The following is an 18,777-nucleotide window of genomic DNA, read 5'->3' as shown; positions in this document are numbered from 1 at the left end:
AGGGAGGAAGACAAGGGGAAAGGAGGGAGGAAGACAAGGGGCATGAAGGGAGGAAGACAAGGGGAAAGGAGGGAGGAAGACAAGGGGAAAGGAGGGAAGAAGACAAGGGGCATGAAGGGAGGAAGACAAGGGGCATGAAGGAAGGAAGTCAAGGGGCATGAAGGGAGGAAGACAAGAGGAAAGGAGGGAGGAAGACAAGGGGAAAGGAGGGAGGAAGACAAGAGGAAAGGTGGGAGGAAGACAAGGGGAAAGGAGGGAGGAAGACAAGAGGAAAGGAGGGAGGAAGACAAGGGGAAAGGAGGGAAGAAGACAAGGGGCATGAAGGGAGGAAGACTAGAGGAAAGGAGGGAGGAAGACAAGGGGAAAGGAGGGAGGAAGACAAGGGGAAAGGAGGGAGGAAGACAAGGGGAAAGGAGGGAGGAAGACAAGGGGCATGAAGGGAGGAAGACAAGGGGAAAGGAGGGAGGAAGACAAGGGGAAAGGAGGGAGTAAGACAAGGGGCATGAAGGGAGGAAGACAAGGGGAAAGGAGGGAGGAAGACAAGGGGAAAGGAGGGAAGAAGACAAGGGGAAAGGAGGGAAGAAGACAAGGGGCATGAAGGGAGGAAGACAAGGGGCATGAAGGAAGGAAGTCAAGGGGCATGAAGGGAGGAAGACAAGAGGAAAGGAGGGAGGAAGACAAGGGGAAAGGAGGGAGGAAGACAAGAGGAAAGGTGGGAGGAAGACAAGGGGAAAGGAGGGAGGAAGACAAGAGGAAAGGAGGGAGGAAGACAAGGGGAAAGGAGGGAAGAAGACAAGGGGCATGAAGGGAGGAAGACTAGAGGAAAGGAGGGAGGAAGACAAGGGGAAAGGAGGGAGGAAGACAAGGGGAAAGGAGGGAGGAAGACAAGGGGAAAGGAGGGAGGAAGACAAGGGGCATGAAGGGAGGAAGACAAGGGGAAAGGAGGGAGGAAGACAAGGGGAAAGGAGGGAAGAAGACAAGGGGCATGAAGGAAGGGCGAAAGACAAGGGGCATGAAGGGAGGAAGACAAGAGGAAAGGAGGGAGGAAAATAAGGGGAAAGGAGGGAAGAAGTCAAGGGGCATGAAGGGAGGAAGACAAGAGGAAAGGAGGGAGGAAAATAAGGGGAAAGGAGGGAAGAAGACAAGGGGCATGAAGGGAGGAAGACAAGAGGAAAGGAGGGAGGAAGACAAGGGGAAAGGAGGGAGGAAGACAAGGGGCATGAAGGGAGGAAGACAAGAGGAAAGGAGGGAGGAAGACAAGGGGAAAGGAGGGAAACAAGAGAGTGATGATAGGAGAAAAAAGCTTGTAAGAAGACATAGTGGACATATGAGAGATGAAATGAGATGTAAAGATAGTTAGCATGTGGTGAATGAATGAATGAATGAATGCAAAAAGACAGTTCTGAAACACAGGATTGTATCAGTGTCGCTTCTAGTGACCTCTTGTGGTGTTTGATGGTGTTGCAGCTAGGAAGTGCACACTATGGAAAAAGTACATTTGGGCAATTGAGTCACTAAGTCTTCCTGGGGTGGGTTCCAGCCTTTTTGTGTGCATTAATATTCATGTTGAACTTATAAATCCATTTTAAAACATCACCTTTTTTGCTTTAGAAAGTCTAACTAGCACATCAGGGACCCACTCCTTATTTTGTGTCCAACTTAAGTCCACATTATTACCATTTAACTATATAGTTATTTGAAGTTAGTTTTTTTAACTGTGGTATGTCACATATTGTACATTATTGTACTGTACTGGAGACACCAATCTGCAGCTAAATAGATACGTTGTGGTGAAGGTATAATACTTTGTTAAGAGCCCCCTTTAAAACAATAGGATTCATTTAACTTGGGCTTGCAGATTCAAGGAGTTCACACAGGTGAAGTTAGACATGAGTCATGTCCATCACACACTTTTGTTGACACAGGTGAAGTTAGACATGAGTCATGTCCATCACACACTTTTGTTAACACAGGTGAAGTTAGACATGAGTCATGTCCATCACACACTTTTAACACAGGTGAAGTTAGACATGAGTCATGTCCATCACACACTTTTAACACAGGTGAAGTTAGACATGAGTCATGTCCATCACACACTTTTGTTGACACAGGTGAAGTTAGACATGAGTCATGTCCATCACACACTTTTGTTGACACAGGTGAAGTTAGACATGAGTCATGTCCATCACACACTTTTGTTGACACAGGTGAAGTTAGACATGAGTCATGTCCATCACACACTTTTGTTGACACAGGTGAAGTTAGACATGAGTCATGTCCATCACACACTTTTGTTGACACAGGTGAAGTTAGACATGAGTCATGTCCATCACACACTTTTGTTGACACAGGTGAAGTTAGACATGAGTCATGTCCATCACACACTTTTGTTGACACAGGTGAAGTTAGACATGAGTCATGTCCATCACACACTTTTGTTAACACAGGTGAAGTTAGACATGAGTCATGTCCATCACACACTTTTAACACAGGTGAAGTTGGACATGAGTCATGTCCATCACACACTTTTGTAGACACAGGTGAAGTTGGACATGAGTCATGTCCATCACACACTTTTGTTGACACAGGTGAAGTTAGACATGAGTCATGTCCATCACACACTTTTGTTGACACAGGTGAAGTTGGACATGAGTCATGTCCATCACACACTTTTGTTGACACAGGTGAAGTTGGACATGAGTCATGTCCATCACACACTTTTGTTGACACAGGTGAAGTTAGACATGAGTCATGTCCATCACACACTTTTGTTGACACAGGTGAAGTTAGACATGAGTCATGTCCATCACACACTTTTGTTGACACAGGTGAAGTTGGACATGAGTCATGTCCATCACACACTTTTGTTGACACAGGTGAAGTTGGACATGAGTCATGTCCATCACACACTTTTGTTGACACAGGTGAAGTTGGACATGAGTCATGTCCATCACACACTTTTGTTGACACAGGTGAAGTTGGACATGAGTCACAGGTTGTTTGGAGCTCACATCTTGCTTTCACCGCCATGTTTAGCTGCCATGTGATGCAGAGATGAGGAGACTCCACCGCTGTGCATTCAGCAAGACATCTTCTTTTAGGACATTCTTCAACATTTAATTGTATTTGTCTCCAATTATTGAGCTCTTTTTTTTAAATTAACCTAAATTATGCAAGCAAGTTTTAATTTGTGATAAATCATAGTTCATCCACATTCAAAGTTGTGATTAATCTGTTTCTAACAAATAATTGATAGCACTCGTAATAACAAATTTTTACATGTATTGGTTGTATTTTTTCTTTTAAATGCCATCTTTAAATAAATATATATGTAAATAATGTAATAAAGCCTAGTTCTCTATTAACCAAAATAATAGCACTAGTTATAACACATTTTAGATGTAATGTTTTTCAAAACAAATCCCAAAATGCCACCTTTGAAATTATATATTTAAATAAATAATATAACAAAGTACATATGTTTTGAATTTATTTCCCTATTGACCAAAGAAATAACTCCAGTAATAACACATTTTTTAGATGTATTGTTTATCAAAAAATTTAATCTGTGAAAAATGTTATTGAACAAATGTTTAAATAAATCATTTAACAAAGTAAAATATGTTCTAAATCTATTTATTCATTAACCAAAATAATAGCACTCTTCAAAAAATGCCACCTTTAAAAGAAATAATCTAAATATGTTTTAAATCAATTTCTGTATTAACCAAAAATGATAGCACTGGTATTAACACACTTTTTATAAGTATTGTTTTTGTTTTAAAAAGAACAATCTTTAAATGTCTCTGTCATATGCACTAGTATACACTAGTATGCACTAGTATACACTAGTATGCACTAGTATACACTGTTATGCATTAGTATGCACTAGTATGCACTAGTATACACTAGTATGCATTAGTATGCACTAGTATACGCTACTATGCACTAGTATACGCTAGTATGCACTAGTATACACTAGTATGCAGTAGTACACACTGTTATACACTAGTATGCACCAGTATACACTAGTGCGCACTAGTATACACTAGTATGCACTAGCATACACTAGTATACACCAGCATGCACTAGTATGCACTACTATGCACAAGTATACACTGGTATGCACTAGTATGCACTAGTATACACCAGTATGCACTAGCATACACTAGTGTGCACTAGTATACACTAGTATGCACTAGCACGCACTAGTGCACACTAGTACGCACTAGTGTACACTAGTATGCACTAGTGTACACTAGTATGCACTAGTATGCACTAGTATACGCTACTATGCACTAGTATACGCTAGTATGCACTAGTATACACTTGTATGCAGTAGTACACACTGTTATACACTAGTATGCACTAGTATGCACAAGTATGCACTAGTATACACTTGTATGCAGTAGTACACACTGTTATACACTAGTATGCACTAGTATGCACAAGTATGCACTAGTATACACTTGTGCGCACTAGTGTACACTAGTATGCACTAGCATACACTAGCATGCACTAGTATGCACTACTATGCACAAGTATACACAAGTATGCGCTAGTATGCACTAGTATACACTAGTATACACTAGTATACACCAGTATGCACTAGCATGCACTAGTATACACTAGTATGCACTAGTGCACACTAGTACGCACTAGTGTACACTAGTATGCACTAGTGTACACCAGTATGCACTAGTGTACACCAGTATGCACTAGTGTGCACTAGTATGCACTGGTATGCACTAGTATACACTAGTATGCACCAGTATCCACTAGTATGCACTAGTATGCCGCACTGGACTCATCAATACACCGTGTGAGCTCTGGCTTGCTCACACAACCGTCATAACACATTTTCACATGTCGTTTCTCTATTTGAAAAAAAAATAGCCACCTTTGAAAAAATAAGGTGTAAATGAACACTAAATGGTCCCTAATGTGTGAATGTTGTCTATCTGTGTTGGCCCTGTGATGAGGTGGCGACTTGTCCAGGGTGTATGCCGCCTTCCGCCCGATTGTAGCTGAGATAGGCTCCAGCACCCCCGTGACCCTGAACAGGACAAGTGGTAGGAAATGGATGGATGGATAAATAATCTTAACAAACGATCATTTATACATGCCAACCATTTCAACAACACCCAATGAGTCATGTGAACGTTGTTTACATTTGTTGTCCTTTACAAATGTAGTCAGTTCCAGGAGCAGCTGGAAGTAGATCCATCTACTTGTCTGACAGTGTCCATCAAATGTGGACATTGTTGTGAAAGTGCAACATGGTCATGGATGCATGACATCTTATGCTTGAAGTTGGAACATGACCTCACTACTCACCACTCACCACTCACTACTCACTACTCACCACTCTCCACACTTCAGGTGTGAAATCGAGTCCACCTTGGAGCGTCTGCGTAAGTTGGAGAGAGAGCTGTACTCCAAGGAGAAGGAGCTGGAGGAGCGGGAGAGGAGGCTGCGGCTGTGGGAGGAGAGACTGATGGAGAGATCCACCATGACTCCCAGTCCCACCTCCTTACTGATGGAGCGCTCACAGGTCTGTCCTATCACATACAACACTGTCCTATCACATACAACACTGTCCTATCACATACAACACTGTCCTATCACATACAACACTGTCCTATCACATAGAACACTGTCCTATCACATACAACACTGTCCTGTCACATACAACACTGTCCTGTCACATACAACACTGTCCTATCACATACAACACTGTCCTATCACATACAACACTGTCCTATCACATACAACACTGTCCTATCACATACAACACTGTCCTATCACATACACTGTCCTATCACATACAACACTGTCCTATCACATACAACACTGTCCTATCACATACAACACTGTCCTATCACATACAACACTGTCCTATCACATACACTGTCCTATCACATACACTGTCCTATCACATACAACACTGTCCTATCACATACACTGTCCTATCACATACACTGTCCTATCACATACAACACTGTCCTATCACATATATTGTCCTATCACATACAACACTGTCCTATCACATACAACACTGTCCTATCACATACAACACTGTCCTGTCACATACAACACTGTCCTATCACATACAACACTGTCCTATCACATACAACACTGTCCTATCACATACAACACTGTCCTATCACATACAACACTGTCCTATCACATACAACACTGTCCTATCACATACAACACTGTCCTATCACATACAACACTGTCCTGTCACATACAACACTGTCCTGTCACATACAACACTGTCCTGTCACATACAACACTGTCCTGTCACATACAACACTGTCCTGTCACATACAACACTGTCCTGTCACATACAACACTGTCCTGTCACATACAACACTGTCCTATCACATACAACACTGTCCTATCACATAAACTGTCCTATCACATACACTGTCCTATCACATACAACACTGTCCTATCACATACACTGTCCTATCACATACAACACTGTCCTATCACATACAACACTGTCCTATCACATACAACACTGTCCTATCACATACACTGTCCTATCACATACAACACTGTCCTATCACATACAACACTGTCCTATCACATACACTGTCCTATCACATACAACACTGTCCTATCACATACACTGTCCTATCACATACAACACTGTCCTATCACATACACTGTCCTATCACATACACTGTCCTATCACATACAACACTGTCCTATCACATATATTGTCATATCACATACAACACTGTCCTATCACATACAACACTGTCCTATCACATACAACACTGTCCTGTCACATACAACACTGTCCTATCACATACAACACTGTCCTATCACATACAACACTGTCCTATCACATACAACACTGTCCTATCACATACAACACTGTCCTGTCACATACAACACTGTCCTATCACATACAACACTGTCCTGTCACATACAACACTGTCCTATCACATACAACACTGTCCTGTCACATACAACACTGTCCTGTCACATACAACACTGTCCTGTCACATACAACACTGTCCTGTCACATACAACACTGTCCTGTCACATACAACACTGTCCTGTCACATACAACACTGTCCTATCACATACAACACTGTCCTATCACATACAACACTGTCCTATCACATACACTGTCCTATCACATACAACACTGTCCTATCACATACAACACTGTCCTATCACATACAACACTGTCCTATCACATACAACACTGTCCTATCACATAGAACACTGTCCTGTCACATACAACACTGTCCTGTCACATACAACACTGTCCTGTCACATACAACACTGTCCTATCACATACAACACTGTCCTATCACATACAACACTGTCCTATCACATACAACACTGTCCTATCACATACAACACTGTCCTATCACATACAACACTGTCCTATCACATACACTGTCCTATCACATACAACACTGTCCTATCACATACACTGTCCTATCACATACAACACTGTCCTATCACATATATTGTCCTATCACATATATTGTCCTATCACATACAACACTGTCCTATCACATACAACACTGTCCTATCACATACAACACTGTCCTATCACATACAACACTGTCCTATCACATACAACACTGTCCTGTCACATACAACACTGTCCTATCACATACAACACTGTCCTGTCACATACAACACTGTCCTGTCACATACAACACTGTCCTGTCACATACAACACTGTCCTGTCACATACAACACTGTCCTGTCACATACAACACTGTCCTGTCACATACAACACTGTCCTATCACATACAACACTGTCCTATCACATAAACTGTCCTATCACATACACTGTCCTATCACATACAACACTGTCCTATCACATACAACACTGTCCTATCACATACACTGTCCTATCACATACAACACTGTCCTATCACATACAACACTGTCCTATCACATACAACACTGTCCTATCACATACAACACTGTCCTATCACATACAACACTGTCCTATCACATACAACACTGTCCTATCACATACAACACTGTCCTATCACATACACTGTCCTATCACATACAACACTGTCCTATCACATACAACACTGTCCTATCACATACAACACTGTCCTATCACATACACTGTCCTATCACATACAACACTGTCCTATCACATACAACACTGTCCTATCACATACACTGTCCTATCACATACAACACTGTCCTATCACATACACTGTCCTATCACATACAACACTGTCCTATCACATACAACACTGTCCTATCACATACAACACTGTCCTATCACATACAACACTGTCCTATCACATACAACACTGTCCTATCACATACAACACTGTCCTATCACATACAACACTGTCCTATCACATACACTGTCCTATCACATACAACACTGTCCTATCACATACACTGTCCTATCACATACAACACTGTCCTATCACATACAACACTGTCCTATCACATACAACACTGTCCTGTCACATACAACACTGTCCTATCACATACAACACTGTCCTATCACATACAACACTGTCCTATCACATACAACACTGTCCTATCACATACAACACTGTCCTATCACATACAACACTGTCCTATCACATACAACACTGTCCTATCACATACAACACTGTCCTATCACATACAACACTGTCCTATCACATACAACACTGTCCTATCACATACACTGTCCTATCACATACACTGTCCTATCACATACAACACTGTCCTATCACATACACTGTCCTATCACATACAACACTGTCCTATCACATACACTGTCCTGTCACATACAACACTGTCCTGTCACATACAACACTGTCCTATCACATACAACACTGTCCTGTCACATACAACACTGTCCTATCACATACAACACTGTCCTATCACATACAACACTGTCCTATCACATACAACACTGTCCTATCACATACAACACTGTCCTGTCACATACAACACTGTCCTATCACATACAACACTGTCCTGTCACATACAACACTGTCCTGTCACATACAACACTGTCCTATCACATACAACACTGTCCTGTCACATACAACACTGTCCTGGCACATACAGCACTGTCCTGTCCCATACAACACTGTCCTGTCCCATACAACACTGTCCTGTCACATACAACACTGTCCTGTCACATACAACACTGTCCTGTCACATACAGCACTGTCCTATCACATACACTGTCCTATCACATACAACACTGTCCTATCACATACAACACTGTCCTATCACATACACTGTCCTATCACATACAACACTGTCCTATCACATACAACACTGTCCTATCACATACAACACTGTCCTATCACATACAACACTGTCCTGTCACATACAACACTGTCCTATCACATACAACACTGTCCTATCACATACACTGTCCTATCACATACAACACTGTCCTATCACATACAACACTGTCCTATCACATACAACACTGTCCTATCACATACAACACTGTCCTATCACATACACTGTCCTATCACATACAACACTGTCCTATCACATACAACACTGTCCTATCACATACACTGTCCTATCACATACAACACTGTCCTATCACATACAACACTGTCCTATCACATACAACACTGTCCTATCACATACACTGTCCTATCACATACAACACTGTCCTATCACATACAACACTGTCCTATCACATACACTGTCCTATCACATACAACACTGTCCTATCACATACAACACTGTCCTATCACATACAACACTGTCCTATCACATACAACACTGTCCTATCACATACAACACTGTCCTATCACATACAACACTGTCCTATCACATACACTGTCCTATCACATACAACACTGTCCTATCACATACAACACTGTCCTATCACATACACTGTCCTATCACATACAACACTGTCCTATCACATACACTGTCCTATCACATACAACACTGTCCTATCACATACAACACTGTCCTATCACATACAACACTGTCCTATCACATACAACACTGTCCTATCACATACAACACTGTCCTATCACATACAACACTGTCCTATCACATACAACACTGTCCTATCACATACACTGTCCTATCACATACAACACTGTCCTATCACATACACTGTCCTATCACATACAACACTGTCCTATCACATACAACACTGTCCTATCACATACAACACTGTCCTGTCACATACAACACTGTCCTATCACATACAACACTGTCCTATCACATACAACACTGTCCTATCACATACAACACTGTCCTATCACATACAACACTGTCCTATCACATACAACACTGTCCTATCACATACAACACTGTCCTATCACATACAACACTGTCCTATCACATACACTGTCCTATCACATACACTGTCCTATCACATACAACACTGTCCTATCACATACACTGTCCTATCACATACAACACTGTCCTATCACATACACTGTCCTGTCACATACAACACTGTCCTGTCACATACAACACTGTCCTATCACATACAACACTGTCCTGTCACATACAACACTGTCCTATCACATACAACACTGTCCTATCACATACAACACTGTCCTATCACATACAACACTGTCCTATCACATACAACACTGTCCTGTCACATACAACACTGTCCTATCACATACAACACTGTCCTGTCACATACAACACTGTCCTGTCACATACAACACTGTCCTGTCACATACAACACTGTCCTGTCACATACAACACTGTCCTGGCACATACAACACTGTCCTGTCCCATACAACACTGTCCTGTCCCATACAACACTGTCCTGTCACATACAACACTGTCCTGTCACATACAACACTGTCCTGTCACATACAGCACTGTCCTATCACATACACTGTCCTATCACATACAACACTGTCCTATCACATACAACACTGTCCTATCACATACACTGTCCTATCACATACAACACTGTCCTATCACATACAACACTGTCCTATCACATACAACACTGTCCTATCACATACAACACTGTCCTGTCACATACAACACTGTCCTATCACATACAACACTGTCCTGTCACATACAACACTGTCCTGGCACATACAACACTGTCCTGTCCCATACAACACTGTCCTGTCACATACAACACTGTCCTGTCACATACAACACTGTCCTGTCACATACAGCACTGTCCTATCACATACACTGTCCTATCACATACAACACTGTCCTATCACATACAACACTGTCCTATCACATACAACACTGTCCTATCACATACAACACTGTCCTATCACATACAACACTGTCCTGTCACATACAACACTGTCCTGTCACATACAACACTGTCCTGTCACATACAACACTGTCCTATCACATACAACACTGTCCTATCACATACAACACTGTCCTATCACATACAACACTGTCCTATCACATACAACACTGTCCTATCACATACACTGTCCTATCACATACAACACTGTCCTATCACATACAACACTGTCCTATCACATACAACACTGTCCTATCACATACAACACTGTCCTGTCACATACAACACTGTCCTATCACATACAACACTGTCCTGTCACATACAACACTGTCCTATCACATACAACACTGTCCTATCACATACAACACTGTCCTATCACATACAACACTGTCCTATCACATACAACACTGTCCTATCACATACAACACTGTCCTATCACATACAACACTGTCCTATCACATACAACACTGTCCTGTCACATACAACACTGTCCTGTCACATACAACACTGTCCTATCACATACAACACTGTCCTATCACATACAACACTGTCCTATCACATACAACACTGTCCTATCACATACAACACTGTCCTATCACATACAACACTGTCCTATCACATACAATGTCCTATCACATACAACACTGTCCTATCACATACACTGTCCTATCACATACAACACTGTCCTATCACATACAACACTGTCCTATCACATACAACACTGTCCTGTCACATACAACACTGTCCTGTCACATACAACACTGTCCTGTCACATACAACACTGTCCTGTCACATACAACACTGTCCTATCACATACAACACTGTCCTATCACATACAACACTGTCCTATCACATACACTGTCCTATCACATACAACACTGTCCTATCACATACACTGTCCTATCACATACAACACTGTCCTATCACATACAACACTGTCCTATCACATACAACACTGTCCTATCACATACACTGTCCTATCACATACAACACTGTCCTATCACATACACTGTCCTATCACATACAACACTGTCCTATCACATACAACACTGTCCTATCACATACAACACTGTCCTATCACATACAACACTGTCCTATCACATACACTGTCCTATCACATACAACACTGTCCTATCACATACAACACTGTCCTATCACATACAACACTGTCCTATCACATACAACACTGTCCTGTCACATACAACACTGTCCTGTCACATACAACACTGTCCTGTCACATACAACACTGTCCTATCACATACAACACTGTCCTATCACATACAACACTGTCCTATCACATACAACACTGTCCTATCACATACAACACTGTCCTATCACATACAACACTGTCCTATCACATACACTGTCCTATCACATACAACACTGTCCTATCACATACAACACTGTCCTGTCACATACAACACTGTCCTGTCACATACAACACTGTCCTATCACATACAACACTGTCCTATCACATACAACACTGTCCTATCACATACAACACTGTCCTATCACATACAACACTGTCCTATCACATACAACACTGTCCTATCACATACACTGTCCTATCACATACAACACTGTCCTATCACATACACTGTCCTATCACATACAACACTGTCCTATCACATACAACACTGTCCTATCACATACAACACTGTCCTGTCACATACAACACTGTCCTATCACATACAACACTGTCCTGTCACATACAACACTGTCCTATCACATACAACACTGTCCTATCACATACAACACTGTCCTATCACATACAACACTGTCCTATCACATACAACACTGTCCTATCACATACACTGTCCTATCACATACAACACTGTCCTAACACATACACTGTCCTATCACATACAACACTGTCCTATCACATACAACACTGTCCTATCACATACACTGTCCTATCACATACACTGTCCTATCACATACAACACTGTCCTATCACATACAACACTGTCCTATCACATACAACACTGTCCTATCACATACAACACTGTCCTGTCACATACAACACTGTCCTGTCACATACAACACTGTCCTATCACATACAACACTGTCCTATCACATACAACACTGTCCTATCACATACAACACTGTCCTATCACATACAACACTGTCCTATCACATACAACACTGTCCTATCACATACAACACTGTCCTATCACATACACTGTCCTATCACATACAACACTGTCCTATCACATACAACACTGTCCTATCACATACAACACTGTCCTATCACATACAACACTGTCCTGTCACATACAACACTGTCCTGTCACATACAACACTGTCCTGTCACATACAACACTGTCCTATCACATACAACACTGTCCTGTCACATACAACACTGTCCTGTCACATACAACACTGTCCTGTCACATACAACACTGTCCTGTCACATACAACACTGTCCTGTCACATACAACACTGTCCTGTCACATACAACACTGTCCTGTCACATACAACACTGTCCTGTCACATACAACACTGTCCTGTCACATACAACACTGTCCTGTCACATACAACACTGTCCTGTCACATACAACACTGTCCTGTCACATACAACACTGTCCTGTCACATACAACACTGTCCTGTCACATACAACACTGTCCTGGCACATACAACACTGTCCTGTCACATACAACACTGTCCTATCACATACAACACTGTCCTATCACATACAACACTGTCCTATCACATACACTGTCCTATCACATACAACACTGTCCTATCACATACAACACTGTCCTATCACATACAACACTGTCCTATCACATACAACACTGTCCTATCACATACAACACTGTCCTGTCACATACAACACTGTCCTATCACATACAACACTGTCCTGTCACATACAACACTGTCCTGTCACATACAACACTGTCCTATCACATACAACACTGTCCTATCACATACAACACTGTCCTATCACATACAACACTGTCCTATCACATACAACACTGTCCTATCACATACAACACTGTCCTATCACATACAACACTGTCCTATCACATACAACACTGTCCTATCACATACAACACTGTCCTGTCACATACAACACTGTCCTGTCACATACAACACTGTCCTGTCACATACAACACTGTCCTATCACATACAACACTGTCCTATCACATACAACACTGTCCTATCACATACAACACTGTCCTATCACATACAACACTGTCCTGTCACATACAACACTGTCCTATCACATACAACACTGTCCTATCACATACAACACTGTCCTATCACATACAACACTGTCCTATCACATACACTGTCCTATCACATACAACACTGTCCTATCACATACACTGTCCTATCACATACAACACTGTCCTATCACATACAACACTGTCCTATCACATACAACACTGTCCTGTCACATACAACACTGTCCTGTCACATACAACACTGTCCTGTCACATACAACACTGTCCTGTCACATACAACACTGTCCTATCACATACAACACTGTCCTATCACATACAACACTGTCCTATCACATACAACACTGTCCTATCACATACAACACTGTCCTATCACATACACTGTCCTATCACATACAACACTGTCCTATCACATACACTGTCCTATCACATACAACACTGTCCTATCACATACAACACTGTCCTATCACATACAACACTGTCCTATCACATACACTGTCCTATCACATACAACACTGTCCTATCACATACACTGTCCTATCACATACAACACTGTCCTATCACATACAACACTGTCCTATCACATACAACACTGTCCTATCACATACAACACTGTCCTATCACATACACTGTCCTATCACATACAACACTGTCCTATCACATACAACACTGTCCTATCACATACAACACTGTCCTATCACATACAACACTGTCCTGTCACATACAACACTGTCCTGTCACATACAACACTGTCCTGTCACATACAACACTGTCCTGTCACATACAACACTGTCCTATCACATACAACACTGTCCTATCACATACAACACTGTCCTATCACATACAACACTGTCCTATCACATACAACACTGTCCTATCACATACAACACTGTCCTATCACATACAACACTGTCCTGTCACATACAACACTGTCCTATCACATACAACACTGTCCTATCACATACAACACTGTCCTATCACATACAACACTGTCCTATCACATACAACACTGTCCTATCACATACAACACTGTCCTATCACATACAACACTGTCCTATCACATACACTGTCCTATCACATACAACACTGTCCTATCACATACACTGTCCTATCACATACAACACTGTCCTATCACATACAACACTGTCCTATCACATACAACACTGTCCTGTCACATACAACACTGTCCTATCACATACAACACTGTCCTGTCACATACAACACTGTCCTATCACATACAACACTGTCCTATCACATACAACACTGTCCTATCACATACAACACTGTCCTATCACATACAACACTGTCCTATCACATACACTGTCCTATCACATACAACACTGTCCTATCACATACACTGTCCTATCACATACAACACTGTCCTATCACATACAACACTGTCCTATCACATACACTGTCCTATCACATACACTGTCCTATCACATACAACACTGTCCTATCACATACAACACTGTCCTATCACATACAACACTGTCCTATCACATACAACACTGTCCTGTCACATACAACACTGTCCTATCACATACAACACTGTCCTATCACATACAACACTGTCCTATCACATACAACACTGTCCTATCACATACAACACTGTCCTATCACATACAACACTGTCCTATCACATACAACACTGTCCTATCACATACAACACTGTCCTATCACATACAACACTGTCCTATCACATACACTGTCCTATCACATACAACACTGTCCTATCACATACAACACTGTCCTATCACATACAACACTGTCCTGTCACATACAACACTGTCCTGTCACATACAACACTGTCCTGTCACATACAACACTGTACTGTCACATACAACACTGTCCTGTCACATACAACACTGTCCTGTCACATACAACACTGTCCTGTCACATACAACACTGTCCTGTCACATACAACACTGTCCTGTCACATACAACACTGTCCTGTCACATACAACACTGTCCTGTCACATACAACACTGTCCTGTCACATACAACACTGTCCTGTCACATACAACACTGTCCTGTCACATACAACACTGTCCTGTCACATACAACACTGTCCTGGCACATACAACACTGTCCTGTCACATACAACACTGTCCTATCCCAACCTTCTCTCATCCACATTTTCTCGTGTCACATCACATTTCTCTCTGTCTGGCAGTTCTTCACACCGCTCTCCATCGGCTCCTCGGGTTCTTCTTTCTTCCGCTCGCACTCTCAAGACTCCAACAGCGCGGGGGTCAGCAGTGCGGGGGTCAGCTGCCTCCTCCGCACCCTCAGCAACGGCGACAGCGAGCGCGGGAGCAGCGCGGTCCTGGAGAGGGGGGCGGGCTCTCTGGATGGCGGGCGGCTGCACGTCATGCTGCGAGGCCTGCAGGGGCGGTTGGGAGAGGAGGAGGAGGAGGAGGAGGAGGGCACCCTGGAGGAGAAAGGTTGGGCCCAGCGGGACGAGGGCGGGAGCGTGGAGGGAGGACGTGTGCAGGTGACGCTCAGGAGCTTCCCGGGGGGCAGGATGGAGCGAGAGGAGAGGACGTGGGAGGGAGGGGAGGTGGAGGGAGGGGGCGTGCAGAGGAGCAGGGTGACCACCATCCTCAGAGGATACTCGGGGGGCTTCGCAGAGGCCGAGGGCCAGAAAGAGGCGGAGGAGGCGGAGGAGGGCGGCCTGGAAGCAGGGAGGCTTCCAAGCATGTTTCAGGGTCTCTACGGCAGCTTGGGGGAGCGGCTGTCCTTGGACATGGACCACATGGACATGGGGGACCTGGGAGACCTGGGGGTGGTGAAGGTCAGGAGCGAGCTGGGGGTGAGGGGTCACAGGAGCGACATGGGGGGCCACTCGGGGGTGCAGGTGAGCATGCGGGCCTCGTCCAATCAGAACTCTGTGAAGAGCTGCAGCGTGCGACACGGCTCCAAAATCAACATGGCCTCCGCCGCCTTGGACATGATGGAGCTGGACTGGTCTGACAGCGATTAGCACCTTTTTCCTCTGTGCTCTACTCTACATACCTATTTAAATAGGTATTTATCTACTGTACACTTACCGTACCTATTTAAATAGGTATGTACCTGCTGTAAACTTATTCTACATACCTATTTAAATAGATATTTACCTACTATAAACTTACTCTACATACCTATTTAAATAGGATATAACTACTGTAGACTTACTGTACCTATTTAAATAGGTAAGTACCTACTGTAGACTTACCTACCTATTTAAATAGGTAAGTACCTGCTGTAAACATCACCCCTCACAGTCACAAGTCACACCTTGTTTTTCTTGGCGTAGCGTGTAGATTTGACACTTTGACATTGTAGCTCAAACTGTGATTTTCTGTGGGAATTTTTGCCATTTTCATTTTTCAATAAAAAGACCGATACAAAAAAAAAACGGAGTTGAAACTCAGGAGGCTCTTACTGCAGAAAATAGGTGAGAGTGCATCGCTGTAGATGCCCACAATGTATCCCTGAGGGGTGTCGTTGGTGACACTGTTGGTGACACTGCGCCCAGTCAAAGGTTGTACAATTTACAATTTACAATTAAGGGGTGGTATCATGATTTTTGTTTCCATTTTCCAAAGACACAACATGTAGTGATGGTTGTTTGGTCGACATCTTGCAAGGATTCTGCTGTGAAGACACTTTTTATCAAGCCAACTTTTGTCTGCCTTCAAAAGGTTCATTTTGAGAGGCGGAGTGGTGGGACGCAAAGGAAGGCCTCCTTACCACACAACAGTTGTTTTTAAGAGCCGTCTCATTTTGAGCTGACTTTCACCACAACACAACTTCTGCACCATGAAGTCAGACCGTGTTTGGTCGGCGGATCAAGGAGGAAGGAGACGACACAAAGGAAGTAAGGAAGCAAGTCTACAAAGTTATGGTAAATGTTTCATTTCTACTGAGTCTTTCTCTCTACAAATACTTGTGTGTGTGTGTGTGTGTGCCTTTCTATTCTCTATCATGTGCATACTTTCACTGCTGCACGCACACACACACACACACACACACACACACGTATTTCTGACCTTCTGGGGACCTGAGAAAAATGCCTCCCTCTTTAGGAGCAGCCTTTTTAGATATATAAAGATGTTTATTGACAACAATAATATGTACATACTATGCAAATGTAAAAAATTGTGAAAAAAATGTTGGAATTTCACATTGGCAGTATTATAATAAAAGTCGCAATTTTACTCAACGCAAGTCAAAAATTTTACAAAAAGAACTGAACATTTGTGCAATATTATGATAAAAGTTGGAATTTTACTCAACAGTCACAGTTTTACAAGAAAAGCATAAAATGTTGGCAATTTTATAAAAGGAGTCGGAATTTTACCCGACAAAAG

The 18,777-nt window shown here is 42.5% G+C and overlaps 1 protein-coding gene across 1 annotated transcript in view; it reads left to right on the top strand.

Moving 5' to 3' along the window:
• The window catches only part of LOC133567907 (uncharacterized), a 43,819-nt gene extending 25,993 nt beyond the window's left edge, over positions 1-17,826 (top strand). Inside the window, exons 4-5 of the mRNA XM_061919523.1 lie at positions 5,383-5,554; positions 16,596-17,826. Coding sequence (XP_061775507.1) covers positions 5,383-5,554; positions 16,596-17,405 — 982 coding nt within the window. The 3' untranslated portion in view covers positions 17,406-17,826. The remainder of the gene's footprint in view (positions 1-5,382; positions 5,555-16,595) is intronic.
• The last annotated feature ends 951 nt before the right edge of the window (positions 17,827-18,777 follow it).

This window comes from Nerophis ophidion, linkage group LG14, assembly GCF_033978795.1.
Source record: "Nerophis ophidion isolate RoL-2023_Sa linkage group LG14, RoL_Noph_v1.0, whole genome shotgun sequence".
NCBI classification, from domain to species: Eukaryota; Metazoa; Chordata; class Actinopteri; order Syngnathiformes; family Syngnathidae; genus Nerophis; species Nerophis ophidion.
Note: the sequence above shows the minus strand (reverse complement) of the source record. Positions and strands in the feature narration are given on the sequence as shown.